At 35.1% G+C, this 17,526-nt stretch overlaps 1 protein-coding gene across 4 annotated transcripts in view; it reads right to left on the bottom strand.

Moving 5' to 3' along the window:
- The window catches only part of LOC149785354 (prolyl 3-hydroxylase 1-like), a 96,643-nt gene extending 86,058 nt beyond the window's left edge, over positions 1-10,585 (bottom strand). For all 4 annotated transcript variants that reach the window (XM_089979259.1, XM_089979261.1, XM_089979260.1 and 1 more), the window contains exons 1-3: positions 9,645-10,585; positions 3,426-3,578; positions 2,595-2,766 (exon numbers count right to left, since the gene is read on the bottom strand). In XM_089979259.1, coding sequence (XP_089835385.1) covers positions 2,595-2,766; positions 3,426-3,578; positions 9,645-10,085 — 766 coding nt within the window. In that variant the 5' untranslated portion in view covers positions 10,086-10,585. The remainder of the gene's footprint in view (positions 1-2,594; positions 2,767-3,425; positions 3,579-9,644) is intronic.
- Positions 10,586-17,526: the final 6,941 nt, after the last annotated feature.

The raw sequence follows: 17,526 nt of genomic DNA, 5'->3' as shown, positions 1-17,526 counted from the left end.
GTCCTGATGTGATGTGATGTGATTTGGATTTTTAACGTAACTTGAACAATTTTTCAGTCATATCGCTATGATGTCTGCAATGTGGCAGTTTACAGTGATGTCTAGCAATGGGGCATCATGCCACAGACATGTAACATGATGTCCCACCCAGTCACATTATCCTGACACCAGGCCGACCAGTCCTAACACTAACCTCGTAATGCTGAGCGCCAAGCGAGGCAGCTGTTAGTACCATTTTTGTAAGTCTTTATTATGACTCAGCTGGGGATCGAACCCACAACCTCCCACATCCGAGGCAGATGCTCTAACCACTAGGCCACCAGAGCGGTCATTCAGCAGTTTGGTTGATCTATAGGAGTAACAGGCAGACTTATGAGCAACATCAAAACATAATATGCTCTGCCTTATGACTGGCAGATAAAAATAGACAACCTGGATATGCAATCTGATTAAATCATATCTCCTCTGCCCTAGTGAAGATCTGACAGTGACTGCCCAGGGGTCATGTTCTGGTGACCTATGTTATTATCATAATCGCTAATTTTATCAGCCACTCAGATGAAGTCTTATATCTTTGCATTTGTGAGACTGAGCAGTGTAGCTGAAGTGCATCTATGTATGTTGATCAATTTGATTCACTTTCAGATTTTTGAATGCTGCATTTCCATTGGCTAATTCAAAGGTCACCAGTACATGACTTGTAAGTGATCACTGTCCGATCTTGACCTAGGACAATGGAGATATGATTCTATTCAGATTGCCTGGATATGGAAACAGACCAAAGACTTCCATTATCGCTTGTTGTGACCTTGACACTGAGGTAGGGAGTATTTCTGTGAACACGACACTATCAAGTCACAATATACAACAGTCTACTAGTGGGTTCAGAAGTTATACCTGTACATGGTCAGAAATCATAGATTTATATTTTGCTTTGCAATGACCATGACAATGAGATGGCTTTGGTCTGTGACAGACTGATCAAAATATCTTAAGTAGTTCAAAAGTTATGCTCCGGGCGATGATAAAAGTTAATTTACATTTTCCCTTGGTGTGACCTTCATCTTGAGGTAAAGGGTGTGCCTTTGGTATGTAGCACACAGTATATGCATTGTATATAACTTGCTAAAACAATATAATATCTTCATGTGTATATTTCAGACAAGGCTACATCAGTACATGTCACTAAATCACATTTTCCCTTGACCTTGAAGTGGTGGGAGTGGCTATGGTATGTGACACACTGCTTTGCCATTATATATACTTTGGCAAAGATTCATCAATATATCTTCTCTGGCTCAAAATATGTACTCCTGAAAGAATAAAAACCACAGAAGTAACATAAGTACATTTTCCATTACAGTGGCCTTGAAGCAGAGGGTGTGACTATGGTACACAATGCACCACCTAGTTGTAATATATATATATATATATATATATATATATATATATATATATATATATATATATATATATATATATATATGTTCAAAGTGTTATCAAAATATTTCCAGTGGTTCAAAAGTTATACATGTACTACTGACAATTCTACATGTCAAACAATTAATTTGCCCATGCCATAACCTTGACTTTGAGGTAGATAGCCAAGGCTAAGGTACAGGACATACTCCATCTAATCATGATATATGAATAAGTTTCATTTAAATATATTTCATGGTTCAAAAGTTATACTACTGATAATTCTACATGTCAAACAATTAACTTTCCCATGCCATGACCTTGACCTTGAAGTAGATAGCCAAGGCTAAGGTACAGGACATACTCTATCTAATCATGATATATGAATAAGTTTCATTTAAATATCTTTCATGGTTCAAAAGTTAAATTCTGAACAAGGAAGCAAGTCACAAAAATTGCATTTTCCCTAACCTTAACCTTGAGGCAGGTGCATAAATATGATACAGGAAACATCATCTAATCATGGCGTATAATTTGGCAAAGTTTCATGAAAATCTCTGCAGGACAGACAAGCATATATCAACAGACAGAAAATGCCATCAATTAATACACCTGAAGTAACACACTATATAAAAGTAAAAGAAAAATATTGGGCTTTCTTATTATGTTCACGAAAAAATGAAAATGAAATATCAATACATTATATAGCAGAAATAAACATTTTAAAAAATATCAGTAACAATGAGGACTAAATCATAAAATGATAGTCTTTTATTATTAATCCCTGAACAGAATAAAGATCCCTAACCAGAACAGCCAGTAATCATCAAAATGAAGCCACCTATACTGACTTGGCCTCATAACTATTATGAAGTGTACCAAGGCAAAATAGTGTGGGGGAAAAAACGTACTCTATCACATCATTTGAGTTACAATTTCTACAAATGTTTCTTTTGTGTGTAAAATTGATATGATTAATAACGGCTTTCATTTGCCCTTTCCCCAGTTCTACTTCCCTCAACAATAAGATAATGATAAATTTCAAACCCTGGATGTCCACTATGGCAGGTATCACTACATACTGTCCACAATGAATCAAGTACCTGCCAAAACATTCGTGTCCACAATGAATCAAGTACCTGCCATAACATTCGTGTCCACAATGAATCAAGTACCTGCTACAGCATTAATAAAGTCTGGATGCCCTTTGTGACTGTATGGCCCCTCACATGCAGCACGGCATTTTTCTTCCTCCTCAAAATACAGCCTCAGTGATTCCTCCATATTTTTTATCGTACTTTCCCAGTCAGAATCATGATATGCATGTAGGCCGCGAACATAGGCATTCTGAAAATTTTAATACATCATAATAATTACATTTCTTCATTAGGTGAATCTCAACATAGACTCTGAAACTTTGAAATTTAAATGTTTTCAATCCAAGTTTCACTCGCTATACTGTCTTTTTCTTTTCAATTGTACAATTTAATTTACAAAGAAAAGTGATTAATAAAAATGGTTACTCCTGGATGATAAAATTGGTTCTAATTGCAAATTGATTTTCAACATTTCAAAATATTTTCTCTTCGTTTTCTGTTCTGAATATCTCATCAGTAGCAGAGGCAACTGAAAATCAAGGGGGGGGGACATTTTACTGATCAGAAGGACTGTGCTTGGAGATTGTTTGTGAAATTTATATCATTAAGTATTACTTGAAAGAAATCAGGTTGTTTAAGGGAACTTTACAAAGCCAGATCCAAGTCTCTACATTGTCAGAGACCAGTCCTTTAATTACTGAGGAAGAATCTGAGATTTGTATTCAAGCCAGGATGTTTTTTCTTTTGCCTCAAGATAATGGGGTTTTTTTTTCTTCAACTAATATAATGAATCTGAGTAAGAATACTTCCTTTTGTGGCTGGAAACAATATTTGTAACATCGCCCCCACCACAATAACAGGTTGTGAAAATTACTATAACTGAATAAGACATCTGAGCTGTTGCTTTACTTGATAGGCATTTCTCTCCAGATCCTCAAAGTCTTCATCTGTGACACCTTCCAGCCCCCTGTAGTACTTCAGATTATCAATAATCCTCTGGTCATCCTGATGCGTGATGAAATATGTGTAAGCTGCAGCCACGGCTTCTTTGTTCTTCCCTAACTGAGAAACAAAATTTAGCTTAACTCATGGGTGGATATGGACTCACTGTACTAATTGTAAGGAGGAATGAGAACCAGTCTAAAAATGGGTGAAAATAAAATAGAGTATATATGGGGTTGGCTGGCCAGGATTGATTGATGAAGAATGTAAGATTTTAATTCAAGAATCTTTTGGAAGCTTATCCTGGTGGTAATAGAGACAATATTTTAATGTTGGAAATTCATTCCTTTTACAGAACAGAGTCTGGAAAACTAATTACTGAAATCAGCACCTGACTCTTTGGTAGAAAATGAAAACACATGTAGATCCAGAAAATGCAGTGGATTACAAGGTTTTGCTCTGCATAGAAGCATTATATAGATATATATATATATATATATATATATATATATATATATATATATATATATATAGATAGATCATTAGTTTTTTGTATATCATGGTGCTTACATAGATCTACTATGGGAGTTTAATTAGTACAATAAATCCATTAGTTAAAAATAGTTTTATGCTGGGTTCTCAACAGATTTCAAAACTGAGTCAGTTGACCCTTGTTCTTGACCCCAACACCTCAAGAGTCAAAATGAAAATCTAGAGTCAAAACTTAAATCTTTGGAGTTGCTTGTTTGTGAGTCATGAGCTTGAAGCTGAGATTGTTCCTTATTTATGAAGTAAACTAATTTTAAAGACATTTTACAACTTTAAGAGATTTATTCTTCTTCTCCTCAGAATTTTCTGGCAGGTCATTTCTGAGACTGAGACAAAACACAAAAAATACATTGTTGAACAATTGTGAGTAAAACAAGCCAGTTTATGTCCATTCATTGAAAAAGGAAGAGGTGCTTACATTGGGATTTTGTTGTTTTTTTTAACAGAAAATGTGCAAGTAGTTTTGTTTCCTTGACAAGACCCTGATTGGTGACCACTAATCACATTAACTGAAATTATAAAATTTCACATGTAACAGGCTGTGTCAATAATTTTCTGGTCCATATTTCCCCATGAAGCACTTTATCTTGTGAAGAATGGAGAATCTTTCTGTCTGCATCAACGTAAATAAAATTTAAACAATACAACAAATCAAAACACCTACTCAAGTGTTTCTGCAGAAGTCATATTTTGTTCCATCTCTCTTTTTCATCTTTGTATAGCCTATGGTATGCTGAAAAATGGCGTTAAACCCAACAACAACAACTTTTTCATCTTGCCTGTGGCAAAGGTAAGTCACATTTTGAAAGCCATTACAACTTTTGATCCCTTTGTTACTTATAACAGCCTCATGAAGCATACTGAATTAAACTCTCCAGATTACAACAGTAAGGTAATCAAAAACATAGGTTAGCAGTCATAATCCAATTACTCAGACACACATCACTCCACCAATAATTCCAATCCCAGGGTTGTCAATCAACAATCTGAGGTGCACATGTTAACTTTCATAATCTGATTACTCAACCACACATCACTGCACCAGTAGAATATTTCCAGACCTCAGGCAACTGGTTCCCACCATGTCTGCAATGGGGATACAGTAGAACACACAAATATACCTATAGTTTTGGACCCAAGGTAACAATAATAAGAATCTTATATTTTTCCAAAGTGGTATTTTTATCTTATCACCATCAGAATCACATGTATGTTGATGGCACTGAAACAAATGCAGATATTTGATCAAAAGTTAATCCAATCAAGTCATAACTGATTCCTCTTAATCTAACATAAAGGTGAAAGATAATCGCAAAACAATTTAACCTTGATTCAGTTATGCCCACAAAGCATAACAGAGCTGTTAGCTATGCCCAGTTCATATTGATCTGATATAGGTACAATATAATTGGAACCGCTCTGGTGGCCTAGCGGTTAAAGCGTCCGCCTCGGATGTGGGAGGTCATGGGTTTGATCCCCAGCCGAGTCATACCAAAGACTTACAAAAATGGTACTAACAGCTGCCTCGCTTGGTGCTCAGCATTAAGAGGTTACTGTTAGGACTGGTCAGCCTGGTGTCAGGATAATGTGACTGGGTGGGACATCATGCTTCATGTCTGCGGCATGATGCCTCAGTGCTAGACATCACTATAAACTGCCACACTGCAGATATTGTAGAGATACGACTGAAAATTTTTTAAAGCTATGTTAAAAATCCAAATCATACACACACACAATATAATGGGCCCATAATTTAAACAGTAGTCTCACAAATGTCCATCACAGGTGCATAAATTCAGTTTGTTACCTAAATGTGAGTCATTTCTAATGAACAATTTCATCAAATTCTTCAACAAGGTTAGGCCTTGAGCTCAAAAATCAAAGTACTTCCTGTACTTATTCATCTATACCAGTATATTAGTATATACTGTCAATTATCCAGACAGATATTTGAAGAAGAAAAAATTGATCTAAGTAAATCAGGAATACTGATGTTGTTGCTGTTTGGGGTTTAATGCCATTTTTCAGCACACAATAGGCTATACATGACAGCCAGTATATCTTACACCACTTGTCCACCCAAGAATACTGTTGCTTGTTCAATTCAGAAGCTGTCTGCTCTTTGGTGACTTCTAGTAAAGATAGCAATGCAAATCTGTGATTCAGATCTGGTAACATTTGTTATGGATATCAATCAATGGAGGGGCAAATCCTGGCAGGCAAGTTTTACTAATTTTCAATTGGAACGTTTTCAAAATAAACAATGATAGCACTATCAATGAAAACCTAGACCACCAGATGGCCTTAATTACTAAAACAGAATTATCTCTATATTGTATTTAGTCCAATAAATCAGTTGCTCACCCACCAGTGCTAACACTTATGGATAATCTGTGGGTCTGAATTCATAAAATCAAGAATTCTTTGCAGACAGTTCTGGTATTTCATGCATCTCTTAAGCAACTCAAAGTTGAAACGACCATTTGGCAATATGTACAAACTGTTTCCTGTTCTACAACCTGTAAATACACATGGAACAACACCAGCCTCCATTTTCAATTTTGTGGTTACATATGGCTGTTACCATATGCAGGTATGTGTCTAAGCTGTCCACTGCAAAATTGCACATTTTAATTAACAGGTGAGATCAGCAAATTGCCCATCAACACAACTTTTGTGCTATGATTTATTGGTTGTTGTTGTTATGGTTTAACACTATTTTTTTAACATATGACAGGCTATTATACATGGTGACCAATATAACTGGTGGAGAAAGAACTTGGAAAGACCCCAGCAACAACCATCAACACACTAGAAGCCAGTGGCAAGCGTTCTTGCATACCCACATTAACCCAGCCCAAGAAACAAACCCCAACAATGATGAGATGGTAGTGATTGGTAAGATGAGTGCTTAAGACCACTCAGCCATCCAGTGATTTATTAGACTATATCATAAAAATACTAATACTGCTAAATAAAAACTTATATTTTACAGGCTAAACTGGGTTACTGTCAAATCACAAAGTCATATTGTTATTTATGTGGACTTCATTGTCTATAATAAAGAAAATTATAATAAAAATGGTGGTGTTATCTCTAGAAAAATAAAATATATTATACTAAACTATATTTAAAGTACTGAATGTCTTTTATCTTCAAAAATTTATATCATATAATTTAAATTTAAGCAAACTGCTCACACTGAAAAAAGACCAAGCAGTAACAAAACAAAAATTGCTTATATTCACATATAGGTCCAAGTATGCTAATGCTATTGTTATTTTGATTGGTGTGTGTGTCTGTGTGTGTGATTAGGATGTATAACAATGCTTTAACAATTTTTCAGTCATATCACTACAATGTCTGCAGTGTGACAGCTTATAGTGATATCTAGCACTGGGGCATCATGCCACAGACAAATAGCATCATGTCCCACCCAGTTACATTATCCTCACACCAAGCAAATCAGTCCTAACACTAACTTCTTAATACTGAGTGCCTAGTGAGGCAGCTGTGTGTACCATTTTTGTATAAGTCTTAAGTATGAATTAGTTGAGGTTCGAACCTGCAACCTCCCGCATCCAGCTGTTATATATATATATATATATATATATATATATATACTGATCCAGTATTTTAATGTTTTTGTTGGTTTTAACCACAATATATCTTTTACTGTTTATTTTTCTGTATACCAATAGGACTAAATAATCCTTATACTGGGGTCCTATGAAATCGATGCAGTATCATGTCTTGTTTTGTTTCTTTTGTGGGTTTAATATTTTTTTCAGCATAGGATACATGGCAACCACAATATTTTAGTTGAGGAAGAACCTTGGGAAACCCCAGGAAACTATTGGCAAGCTTTCTTATGATACCCACGTTGGCCAACTTAGACTTGAACTCGGGTAGACAGAGGTGAGCTACGTGAGCTATCTGAAAAGGTTAGCGTCTTAGACCACTTTGCCATCCAGAGCAAATTACTAATACTGAACTGATTGAAACCACAATAATTAAACAATTATCACAGCCTGTTTCATCAGTCTTCCCATAAAAAATAATAGTCAGATGACCATCAATTCACAAAACCTGTTTGATTAAGTGCTTTTGTTGTCATTTTCCGATTTACTGAATTTAATTATAAAAAACAAACTATAATATTGACTTATACTAACTCTGATCTCTGGTGATACATAATATAAAAGGGAATGAAACAAAAGTAAGTTGGTTTACATGTTCAAGATTTTACTTGCAACATTTCAGCAATAATACTAAAATATGGTTTAATATTAACTGATCAATAACTTCCTAGATAATATTTATTTTGTAAATATCATGCAAAAAACAATAATTTCTGCATATGAAATCAATACAAGCCTTCAGTCACCTTATAAACATTACTGTTTGAAGGTGTTAACCATACTGGCCTGGTTTATTCAATAGTACAAAATGTTTTTTGAAGATCAATTAGAAGAATAACTCTGTTCCTTTATTGCAAACACTGAGATTCTTTGGGTTTAAAAAATATAACTGTGATAGCTAAAATACCTCATTACTAAAACAAATATTTTGTAATATTTCACATTGTCCAAATCAGTCTGTAACTTAGTCCAAATCAGCCAGCATTTGAAAAATATAAGATTTATTTAACATCAGCATGGTTGTTGTTGTTGTGTAGGGTTTAACGCCATTTTTCAACACACGATAGGCAATACATGGCTGCCAGTATTAATGGTGGTGGAAGAACCTGGGAAAACCCCGGAAAGAACCACCAACCCACAAGATGCTACCGGCAAGCTTTCTCACATACCCCATCAGCATGGTTAAAATGACAATTCAACATAAGCTCAAATGAGCTTTCTATTGACATCATGTAAAAGAAATAAGTCATTACAACCAGCATAATTAGCAAGACATCATTACAAGTAAATACAGAAGTGGACAAAATACACAGCGCACAAGTTAAGACATGAGCAAACAAAGATTTTTAAAAGTCAGTGAGTAAAAAAGTGAATTTTGTATCTAGGATAAATAAAATGACAATTTTTATAATTTAAAAAAAAAAGATATTTGTCAGAATTGAAATTAAAATAAATGCAGAAGCACATAATTAGGCCTAAAAGATCTTGTGCTAAATGCAGCATAATATGCCTTGCCTAAAAAGAATGGAGCTACCAGTAGGGCACTTGTTCAGTAAATAAGACAAGGACAGATAAACAATAAAGGCTAATACAAATACTAGCTGTCAAGATTGGGGTGGGGTGGTGGTTTGTATTATTTATAAATATAACATTTAGGGTTCTTTCCATTCCAGGACAGAATTAAAGATCTAAATAATTTAAAGTTTGAAATCTCTCTAAAGTTGTTTGGTAGCTCATTTCCACAGAATGGCAGCTGCACATCTAAAACATCTGTCTGCCTAATGTTAAGGTTTTAATTTTTGGGACGTCTAAAATATTTGATTATCTAAAATTTAAAACTGTGTTTAAAACTTATTAAATCATCCAAACATTTGCAAACACACTTATTCAGTATTTTGAAAGTCTCTAGCCCCATAACTTAATGATCTTATTAAACTATCTTGACATGCCTGGTCCAGTGAACAATGTCCTGGAACCTTATTCAATATAATTTTACCTTGAAATAGCAAAACTGAAGATAGTTGTATGGCATCCGATCCTCAAACTTTCTATCCACTACAAGTGGTGCCGGTGTCTCAGGGCGTTTCCCTAATTTCCCCTTTTTGCATCTCCGGAGACAATCAGAATTTTCCACAAGCTGCTGGTAGTAAATTAATTCGAAATTAATGCCAACTGCCTCTGCAGAAGTCACACTCTTCTTACAGTTAAGGCGACAATGTGTGACAGCTTTCACATAAAATTTGTAATCTTGAATAGATCTGTTCAAGTACGATGCACAAGCAAACCAGTTACCATCTTTGTATGCTTCTAGTCCTTTTTCATATAATATCTCATATGTGGATGAAGGATCATCTGGCAGACAATTCGAGAGACTGAAACAGACTAAATACAGGAATCCTGTCAGGACGGAAATTGTTATGTTTCCAACATAAACCATGTTTCAGCTTCTTGTCCAATTGTTCGTGTACCAAACTGCTTTATGAAAACAAAGATGATGCAAAAAGTTTGAAAAGCAATCGAATATCTTCAAATTAAGAAAGCCACCATATATAAAGAGAACCTTTCGAACTTTTCCACTTCTGCACCTGTGGTTGATGGACAATACAGTTAGCCTGCTTCCCGGTCAATATAACTGTAATCAGAGTCCAGGCCCCTATATAGCTACCACCCAATAAGTAATTATATGTAGAAGTACAGCAGCCTCTCCAATCGGAATACCTTGGTGTTTTCCCTGAACTCGAAAAGAAGCCAAGACTATAAATCGTCGCTAACACTTGATATCACGGTACCAATTGTTTTTCCATATACCTCAATGCTAATGTTTTGTGAAATAAATATACTTCCTATCCTAGTTCAGCATGCATGTCACACAATGTCATAGAGAACAAGGCTAGATTGTCAATTTGACAAGGACAAAACCAGGTACTCCATTGCAATTAAGAGAGATAACTCTGCTAGAACTAGACAGGGGTAAGAGTTATCTAGTCACAACAGACACAGTTACAGCCATGTGTACCACATTGCAAAAAACTTTTTAAAAAATACAAAATATGATCTAGATAGGAATTAGCATAATCTCAAATGCTGCCATGAGGCTTAACGTTTTTTTAAAGCTTAACAGAAAGTACAGCTCTTACATAATGCACCAATCACAGCTAGTGTTGTTCTTTATTTACCCCACACACCTTAAGCTCCGCCCACCTGGACTTGCGCATTAGGTACCGTTATACCACTTGGGATATTGGAGAAATCCTGCCAGTTATTAAATATTCATTTATGCAAATATGCAAACGATTTCGGTAGAAATGATAATTTTCATTGGACATTGTGGTTTTTAAAAAATAACATTGACATTGAGACTTGTGCTACTAGAAATTTAGTATTATGTTATCTGACCGGTAGTGTATATACTTCAACCGTTACTAGTCATATGGACAGCGTTCTTTTGCATACCAGGGCCCAGCAACGTGGAATGAATTGCCCACCGAACTTAGACATAAAGACACAGTGATCACATTGAAGAGGGCTCTCAAAACTCACTTATTTTGACAGCAAGAACAAACTTAAAGACCTAATAATGTTTCCTACCTGAAATATTCTCAGCATGTTTTTTATTTTATTTTTTTTAATGTTTTTCTAATTTCATGTTGTTTGTTTTTGTAATAATATTATTATGTTTCTTATCTTATAGGTGTTGTCTAAAGTTGTAAAGCGCTTAGAGCTTCTAAAGATTAGGCGCTATACAAAGTCCTCATTATTATTATTATTATTATTATTAATTAATTAATTAATTGTACGTTCATTTTCAGCGCTGGTAATTACATTTTATTTTGTTTACTATTACAATTTTTAAAGTACTATTTGAAATTAGATCGCCATTTATGGCGTTATCAATTTTCGTGGATTGGTTGAATTGCAAGGTTATTTCGCTAGTAGTTTTAGTTTTGTTATTATTATTATTATTATTTTAACCGTAACTATAAATTCTTTGTACGTTTATATTTTGCTAATGGAAAATTTTGTTAATTTTCAAATAGTACTTTAACAATTGTAATAGTAAACAAAATAAAATGTATTTACCAGCGCTGAAAATGAACGTACAATTTATTAATAGAATTGAAATTAAACTATACAGTAGTATACGCCCCATACCCATTTGTTACCGTTATCAGTTTTCGTGGTTTATTAATAAGGTAGCATTATTTTACCTGCACGGCAGTACTCGTAGTATTATGTATGCTGAAATAAGTTACATTTTATTTGGGTACCAGCAATTACATTTCTTCCTGATTAATCCACTTTTAGGTTAGGCAGCGTTATTAGTTTTCGAGTACTGGTACAAAAATCATTGAAAAACCAATATGGTGTGGCCTAGCTTCCGACGATATTGGTTTTATGGTATCTCGATGTTTGAACTTTTCGGTATTTTTTATCTATAGCGCCACGTATGTGTACTTTTATACACCAGATGACCGTAAGTTACTAGTTCTGCAACACCAGTTTATTTTGGGGAAAATGGGGGGATTGCTGACGAGTACACTATTTTAAAAATAAACCCATAAATATTACCGTTTCAAAATAATATCCTTACCCCATGTGCTCAGATAGAATCTTCTTAGAATTGCTATCACTGTAACAAATTGTTTAGCCAGTTTGTCGTCTGATAATGTCCAATGATGTTGTTCAAGAGTTGGATCACATGATTACAGCGGTACATGCACGAATGCTGGCTGATTCGGACTGTGGCTGATTTGGACCATAGCTGATTCGGCCCAAATGACGGGCTTAGTCGGCCCAAACTACGGGCTGATTCGGACCAGATGACGAGCTGATTCGGACCATGTGAACTATTATAAGAAAAACCGTGTAACACACACATTATTTAGTTTAGTAGTTATTACTGTTGTTGCAGACATACTAAGAGAACATAAAAAGTTGATATTCGGCTTTTAAATTTACGTAAGACAATTGTTAGCAAATTTCTAACCGAAATCAGAACAAACTCCATATTAGCATTTAGATTTTTTCAACCAAAATAAAGAATATATATATATATATATATATATATATATATATATATATATATATATATATATATGTCATGTTTACCCCGACCCAGAGTAGCCCCAGTTTGAAACATGTATAATCAACGTAATTCTGACAGGCCATTGTTTGATGTTAAACATTGCCGAAGGCTAGCACTAATCCGTTACGTAAGATTGCCGTAGCTAGAAGTGGAGAGCCGGACATAGGGGTTGCGAAGCCGCCCGATAGCCAATTATCACCTAGGTGTGGAAATGTTGTCCAAGATCAAAAGAAGTTGCCTGAAGAAGTGGGAGTGTCTTAACTTCTTTTCCCTGCAGACAGACAGACAGGTTGAACTGGCCGCTAAGACGATTGGACAGCGTCACAGCGCCACCCAATCAGAATCGAGATAAGGGAGAGACATTGATTTGGGTAGAATGATATCTCCGCGTCTTCCGGCAAGAATTAGTTCGCTGAGAGAAATTACCCAGAGTGGAGGTTAGCGTAACTCCGAATAGCCATTCGTTATTGGCGGGAAAATCATTTTAGAGAGTATAAACTCAATGAATAAGGGGAAATCGCAGGAGGAGATGGACTCTCTGCAGAGTTCTACATGACATTCTGCGGAGAGTTGTTGCCCATTCTCGAATGGTTATATAATAACATATTTTTACGAAATAAGGAAATGACAGAAACGATGAAGGAGGGGATAATTATTTTAATATACAAGGGGAAGGGGGATAGGGAAGATTTGAAAAACTGGAGGCCCATCTCCCTCCTTAACACAGACTACAAGATACTGAGTAGAATATTAAGTAATAGACGAAAAAAGGGGATAGGGGATATAATAAATATAAATCAAACCTGTGGGCCAAAAAATAGGGACATACAACATAATATTCTAAACATAAGCACAATAATCGAATATTTACAAAATAAGAGACAAAAAGCTGCTATGGTACTTTTTGACCAGGAAAAAGCCTTTGATAGAATAGAGCATAATTATGTACAAAAAGTCCTGGAAAAATTTGGATTCGGAGAACCCTTCCGAAAATGGACTAAGATACTATATAATAACATAACTTCTAGAGTACAAAATAACGGAGCAATGACAGAACAATTCGACATAAAACGATCAGTGCGGCAAGGGTGCCCACTATCCATGCTATTATACGTAATAGCAATTGAAATGCTGAGCATTAGCATAAAACTAAACAAAGAAATTAAAGGTATAAAAGTTCCAAATATTACAGATGAAGTGAAAATGTTACAACATGCAGATGATTGCACCAACTTTATAGATGATCCAAAATCCTTTGAACACCTAATAAAGGAATATGAGAAATTTGGACAAGCGTCCGGATCAAAAATAAATCAAGACAAAACGGAAATATTAGAGATAGGCAACTGGCGTGGTAGGCACTCAAGCATACCTGCCCATGTATTCAAAGATACCGTTAAAGCACTCGGGGTGTGCTTTGGCAAAAACGAAGAGAAAGAAAACTGTAAAAAAATGGAAAGTGAGATTAAACGGAATGTTGATATCTGGGCACTTACGCCGTTATGCTTAATGGAACGAGCCCAAGTGGCCAAAACATATATGTACAGTAACCTTAACTATATAATGAAATCGACTAACATAAATAATGTAATATTGAAAAATATAGACAAACCTATAATTAATTATATATGGGATTTTAAATTACACTACGTAATAAAAGAAATTTTGTATAAAACGAGAGATTTGGGGGGGTTAGGAATACCAAGCCCATTAATTTTAAAAAACTACTAATATACTAAATAGATTTAAACGACTGAGCGACGATCCAAAATTACCATGGGAAGGGATATATATATATATTGGTTTGGGTTCGTTTTACGGAATAGGGAGGGGATATACAAAAATAATAACGTTATGAAATTACTAGAAGCACCTAGAAAATATAAAAGTATAAAGGACCTATTAATGAAATATAGAGATAAAAAAGAATTTTGGGACTTAGACGAAAAACTCTCATATAATTGGATTAGAAATGACATGACCAAAAATATATTAACTAACGTAGAAAGAGAAAACCTTTATGTGAACTGGAAGAATGCATGGGGGCACTGGTCTAGATTAGGGTCCCTGAAAATACAAAGCCTCACCTTCAAATACATGCATGATGCGTGGTTGACAGGAGAGGTGGCAGCGAGACGGCGTATGGTCAGAGTACCGCCGAAATGTCCGCTGTGTAAAATAGGGTCTTATAGTAAAAGACACATAATTTTATACTGTAGAGAAACACAAAATGATAGAACAATAATAATAAATGAAATAAATAAAAATAGTATATTTAAGCCGCAAAGTCTACTATACTTTGACGGGGATTTTAATAAAGAAACGCTATATAAAATTTCTAGTTTTATAGTAAACACCATTAAAATATGTGGCCCAATTAAATTTTAGTATAAAATAGATTTCAAGAGGGAAAGTACAGATAATGGGGCTATGTCACATGGCGCTACGCGAAGTGAACAGGCCCATGGCAGAATCTGGAAAGGAACCCCTCTTGAAAAATAAATTTTAAACTGAATTTCTATCTTATCTATCACTAACTCCAACAAAAATCTATGTGAATTGAAATTGGATCTTAAACTTAAATTTAAATTTAAAACTTATTTAAAATTTAAATAAAATGTATAAAATCAGAATTTTGGTTTGCAACTCAAATCAATTTAAATTTAATTTTTTTTTTTTTCACTATTCTCTCAAATATTACTTCTAAACCAAATTAGAAACATTTATAATTAAAAGATAGACAGCTCCATGGGGGAGAAACATAATAATTAAAAAAATGTGAACCCTCCCTGGAGCTCAGTCTGATCTTATTAAGAAAGGTGATATAGCACATTCACAAGAATCATTAAGATTCAAAAATTAAGGGGACATCACCTTTCTCCCAAATTCAAAAAGTACCAACAGGATCTTCCGTGATATGTGAACACGGAATATAGTAGGAAAACTTATACACTACAAGAATTTGATTTAACAAGCTATCCCAACAAAAACACATTATAGCATACATAACCCATAGCACAAACATATAACAAACATGGGATGTAGGAGACCCTAGCAAGGTCACAGAGAAAACGAAATAGAGGAAGTTTAACCGAGAGGATAATCTAAATCGCTCTCGGAGATACTCCTCTATAGATTGTTGTTGTTGTTTTAGGGTTTAACGCCATTTTTCAGCACACGATAGGCTATATATGGCGGCCAGTATTAATGGTGGAGGAAGAACCCGGGAAAACCCCGGAAAGAACCACCGACCCACGAGAAGCTACTGGCAAGCTTTCTCACATACCCACATAGGCTGAATCCGAGACTCGAACCCACGCAGACAGAGGTGAGATGGCAGTGATCTGTAACGGAGAGCGCTTTAGACCACTCGGCCACTCGGGGCCCCTCCTCTATAGATACACTAGGGATTGAATAAATACCCGAACTCCTAAATTCACCTTACAAAAACGATGAAATAATACATTACAACATATCTGGGGGAATACAAAAACACATAAATAATTTATGTAATTAGGATGGGGGGGCATCTGTCTGGTGCCCCCCCACCAAAAAAAACCAAAAAAAAATATTTAAAAAAAAAAAAAAAAATTAGAGCCGGAAATTCTAAGTACAGAGAGCTTCAAATAAGGAAGCTTTGAGGGACAGACCAGTTACAGCTTGGTCCCGTAGTCTCAGATAGAGAGACGGAGGAAAAGAGAAGAAAGGAGAGAACTCAGGACAAGTTGAAGTCTAGGAGCGAATTGGAGGAGGAGATAGTAGAGACGGAGGAAAGGAGAAGAAAGGAAAGAAGTCAGGAGAAGTTGAAGTCTGGGAGCGAAATTGGAGGAGGAGATAGTAGAGAGGGAAACGGAGACAAAGGAGGAGTTAGAGGAACGGAAAGAAGGAAGGAATCAGCGGGAAAGAAATAAATGAGTAGATGCAAGGACAGGGGGAAAATCGAACTCACACTGTAAATCACGGGATGAATTAGGCTGTTACTTGGTCGAGGGAAAGACGAGTGATTGGAAGTTATCGTTTTAATTTATCGAATTTATTAAATTGTTATTGATTGAATTTCATCTTCGTGTTCTCTATAATTTAACCGTCGGCATTGCTGACTGGGGGCTCAGAGCTGTGAATCTACCTCGTCACTAATTTAACTTTCTAACCTAACGAGCCAGGGTGGAACTTTCAATTTAATTAAATTATATTGGAAGAACCCCACCCCAATGCGTGCAAACGTCACTATATATATATATATATATATATATATATATATATATATATATATATATATATATATATATATATATATGCAATAAACTGACAACGAACAGTGCAAAACTAGTATCTAACTTGCCAGAGCACTTTCGACTCTTAATGAGTCTTTTTCAAAGGCAAATACAAAACAGAGACAAGACAAACAAATAAAACAGAAAAACGGTTTCTACAGGAATTAAACATTTAAATTTATATTGTTTGAAATAGTTTATTTCAACTTTGTTGCAGATACTGGAAAATATTTTTATTGACCTAGAAATCGATGAGCCATTACGCCATCTGTTATTTTATGTAAATTTATGTAAGGGCAAATTATATCCAGGATATTTCATTGTTATAGTAGCAATTATAGGCTATTAAGCAAAGTTAGAGAATTATTTAAAAGAAAAGTTTATTTGTGCATGGCCGTCTTTTTCTAGTTTTCTTGGTTTAAACTGCTTGGTTTCAATGTTCTAAGGCAGCGTATCCAATAAGATTCCTTTTCTTTCCTGGTTTCGGAACTCTAAACTAATAAAATGCAGCCATTTTT

Source organism: Sinohyriopsis cumingii, chromosome 13, assembly GCF_028554795.1.
Source record: "Sinohyriopsis cumingii isolate HCF-2022 chromosome 13, ASM2855479v2, whole genome shotgun sequence".
Classification (NCBI taxonomy): domain Eukaryota; kingdom Metazoa; phylum Mollusca; class Bivalvia; order Unionida; family Unionidae; genus Sinohyriopsis; species Sinohyriopsis cumingii.
This window is presented reverse-complemented; position numbering and strand designations above follow the sequence as displayed.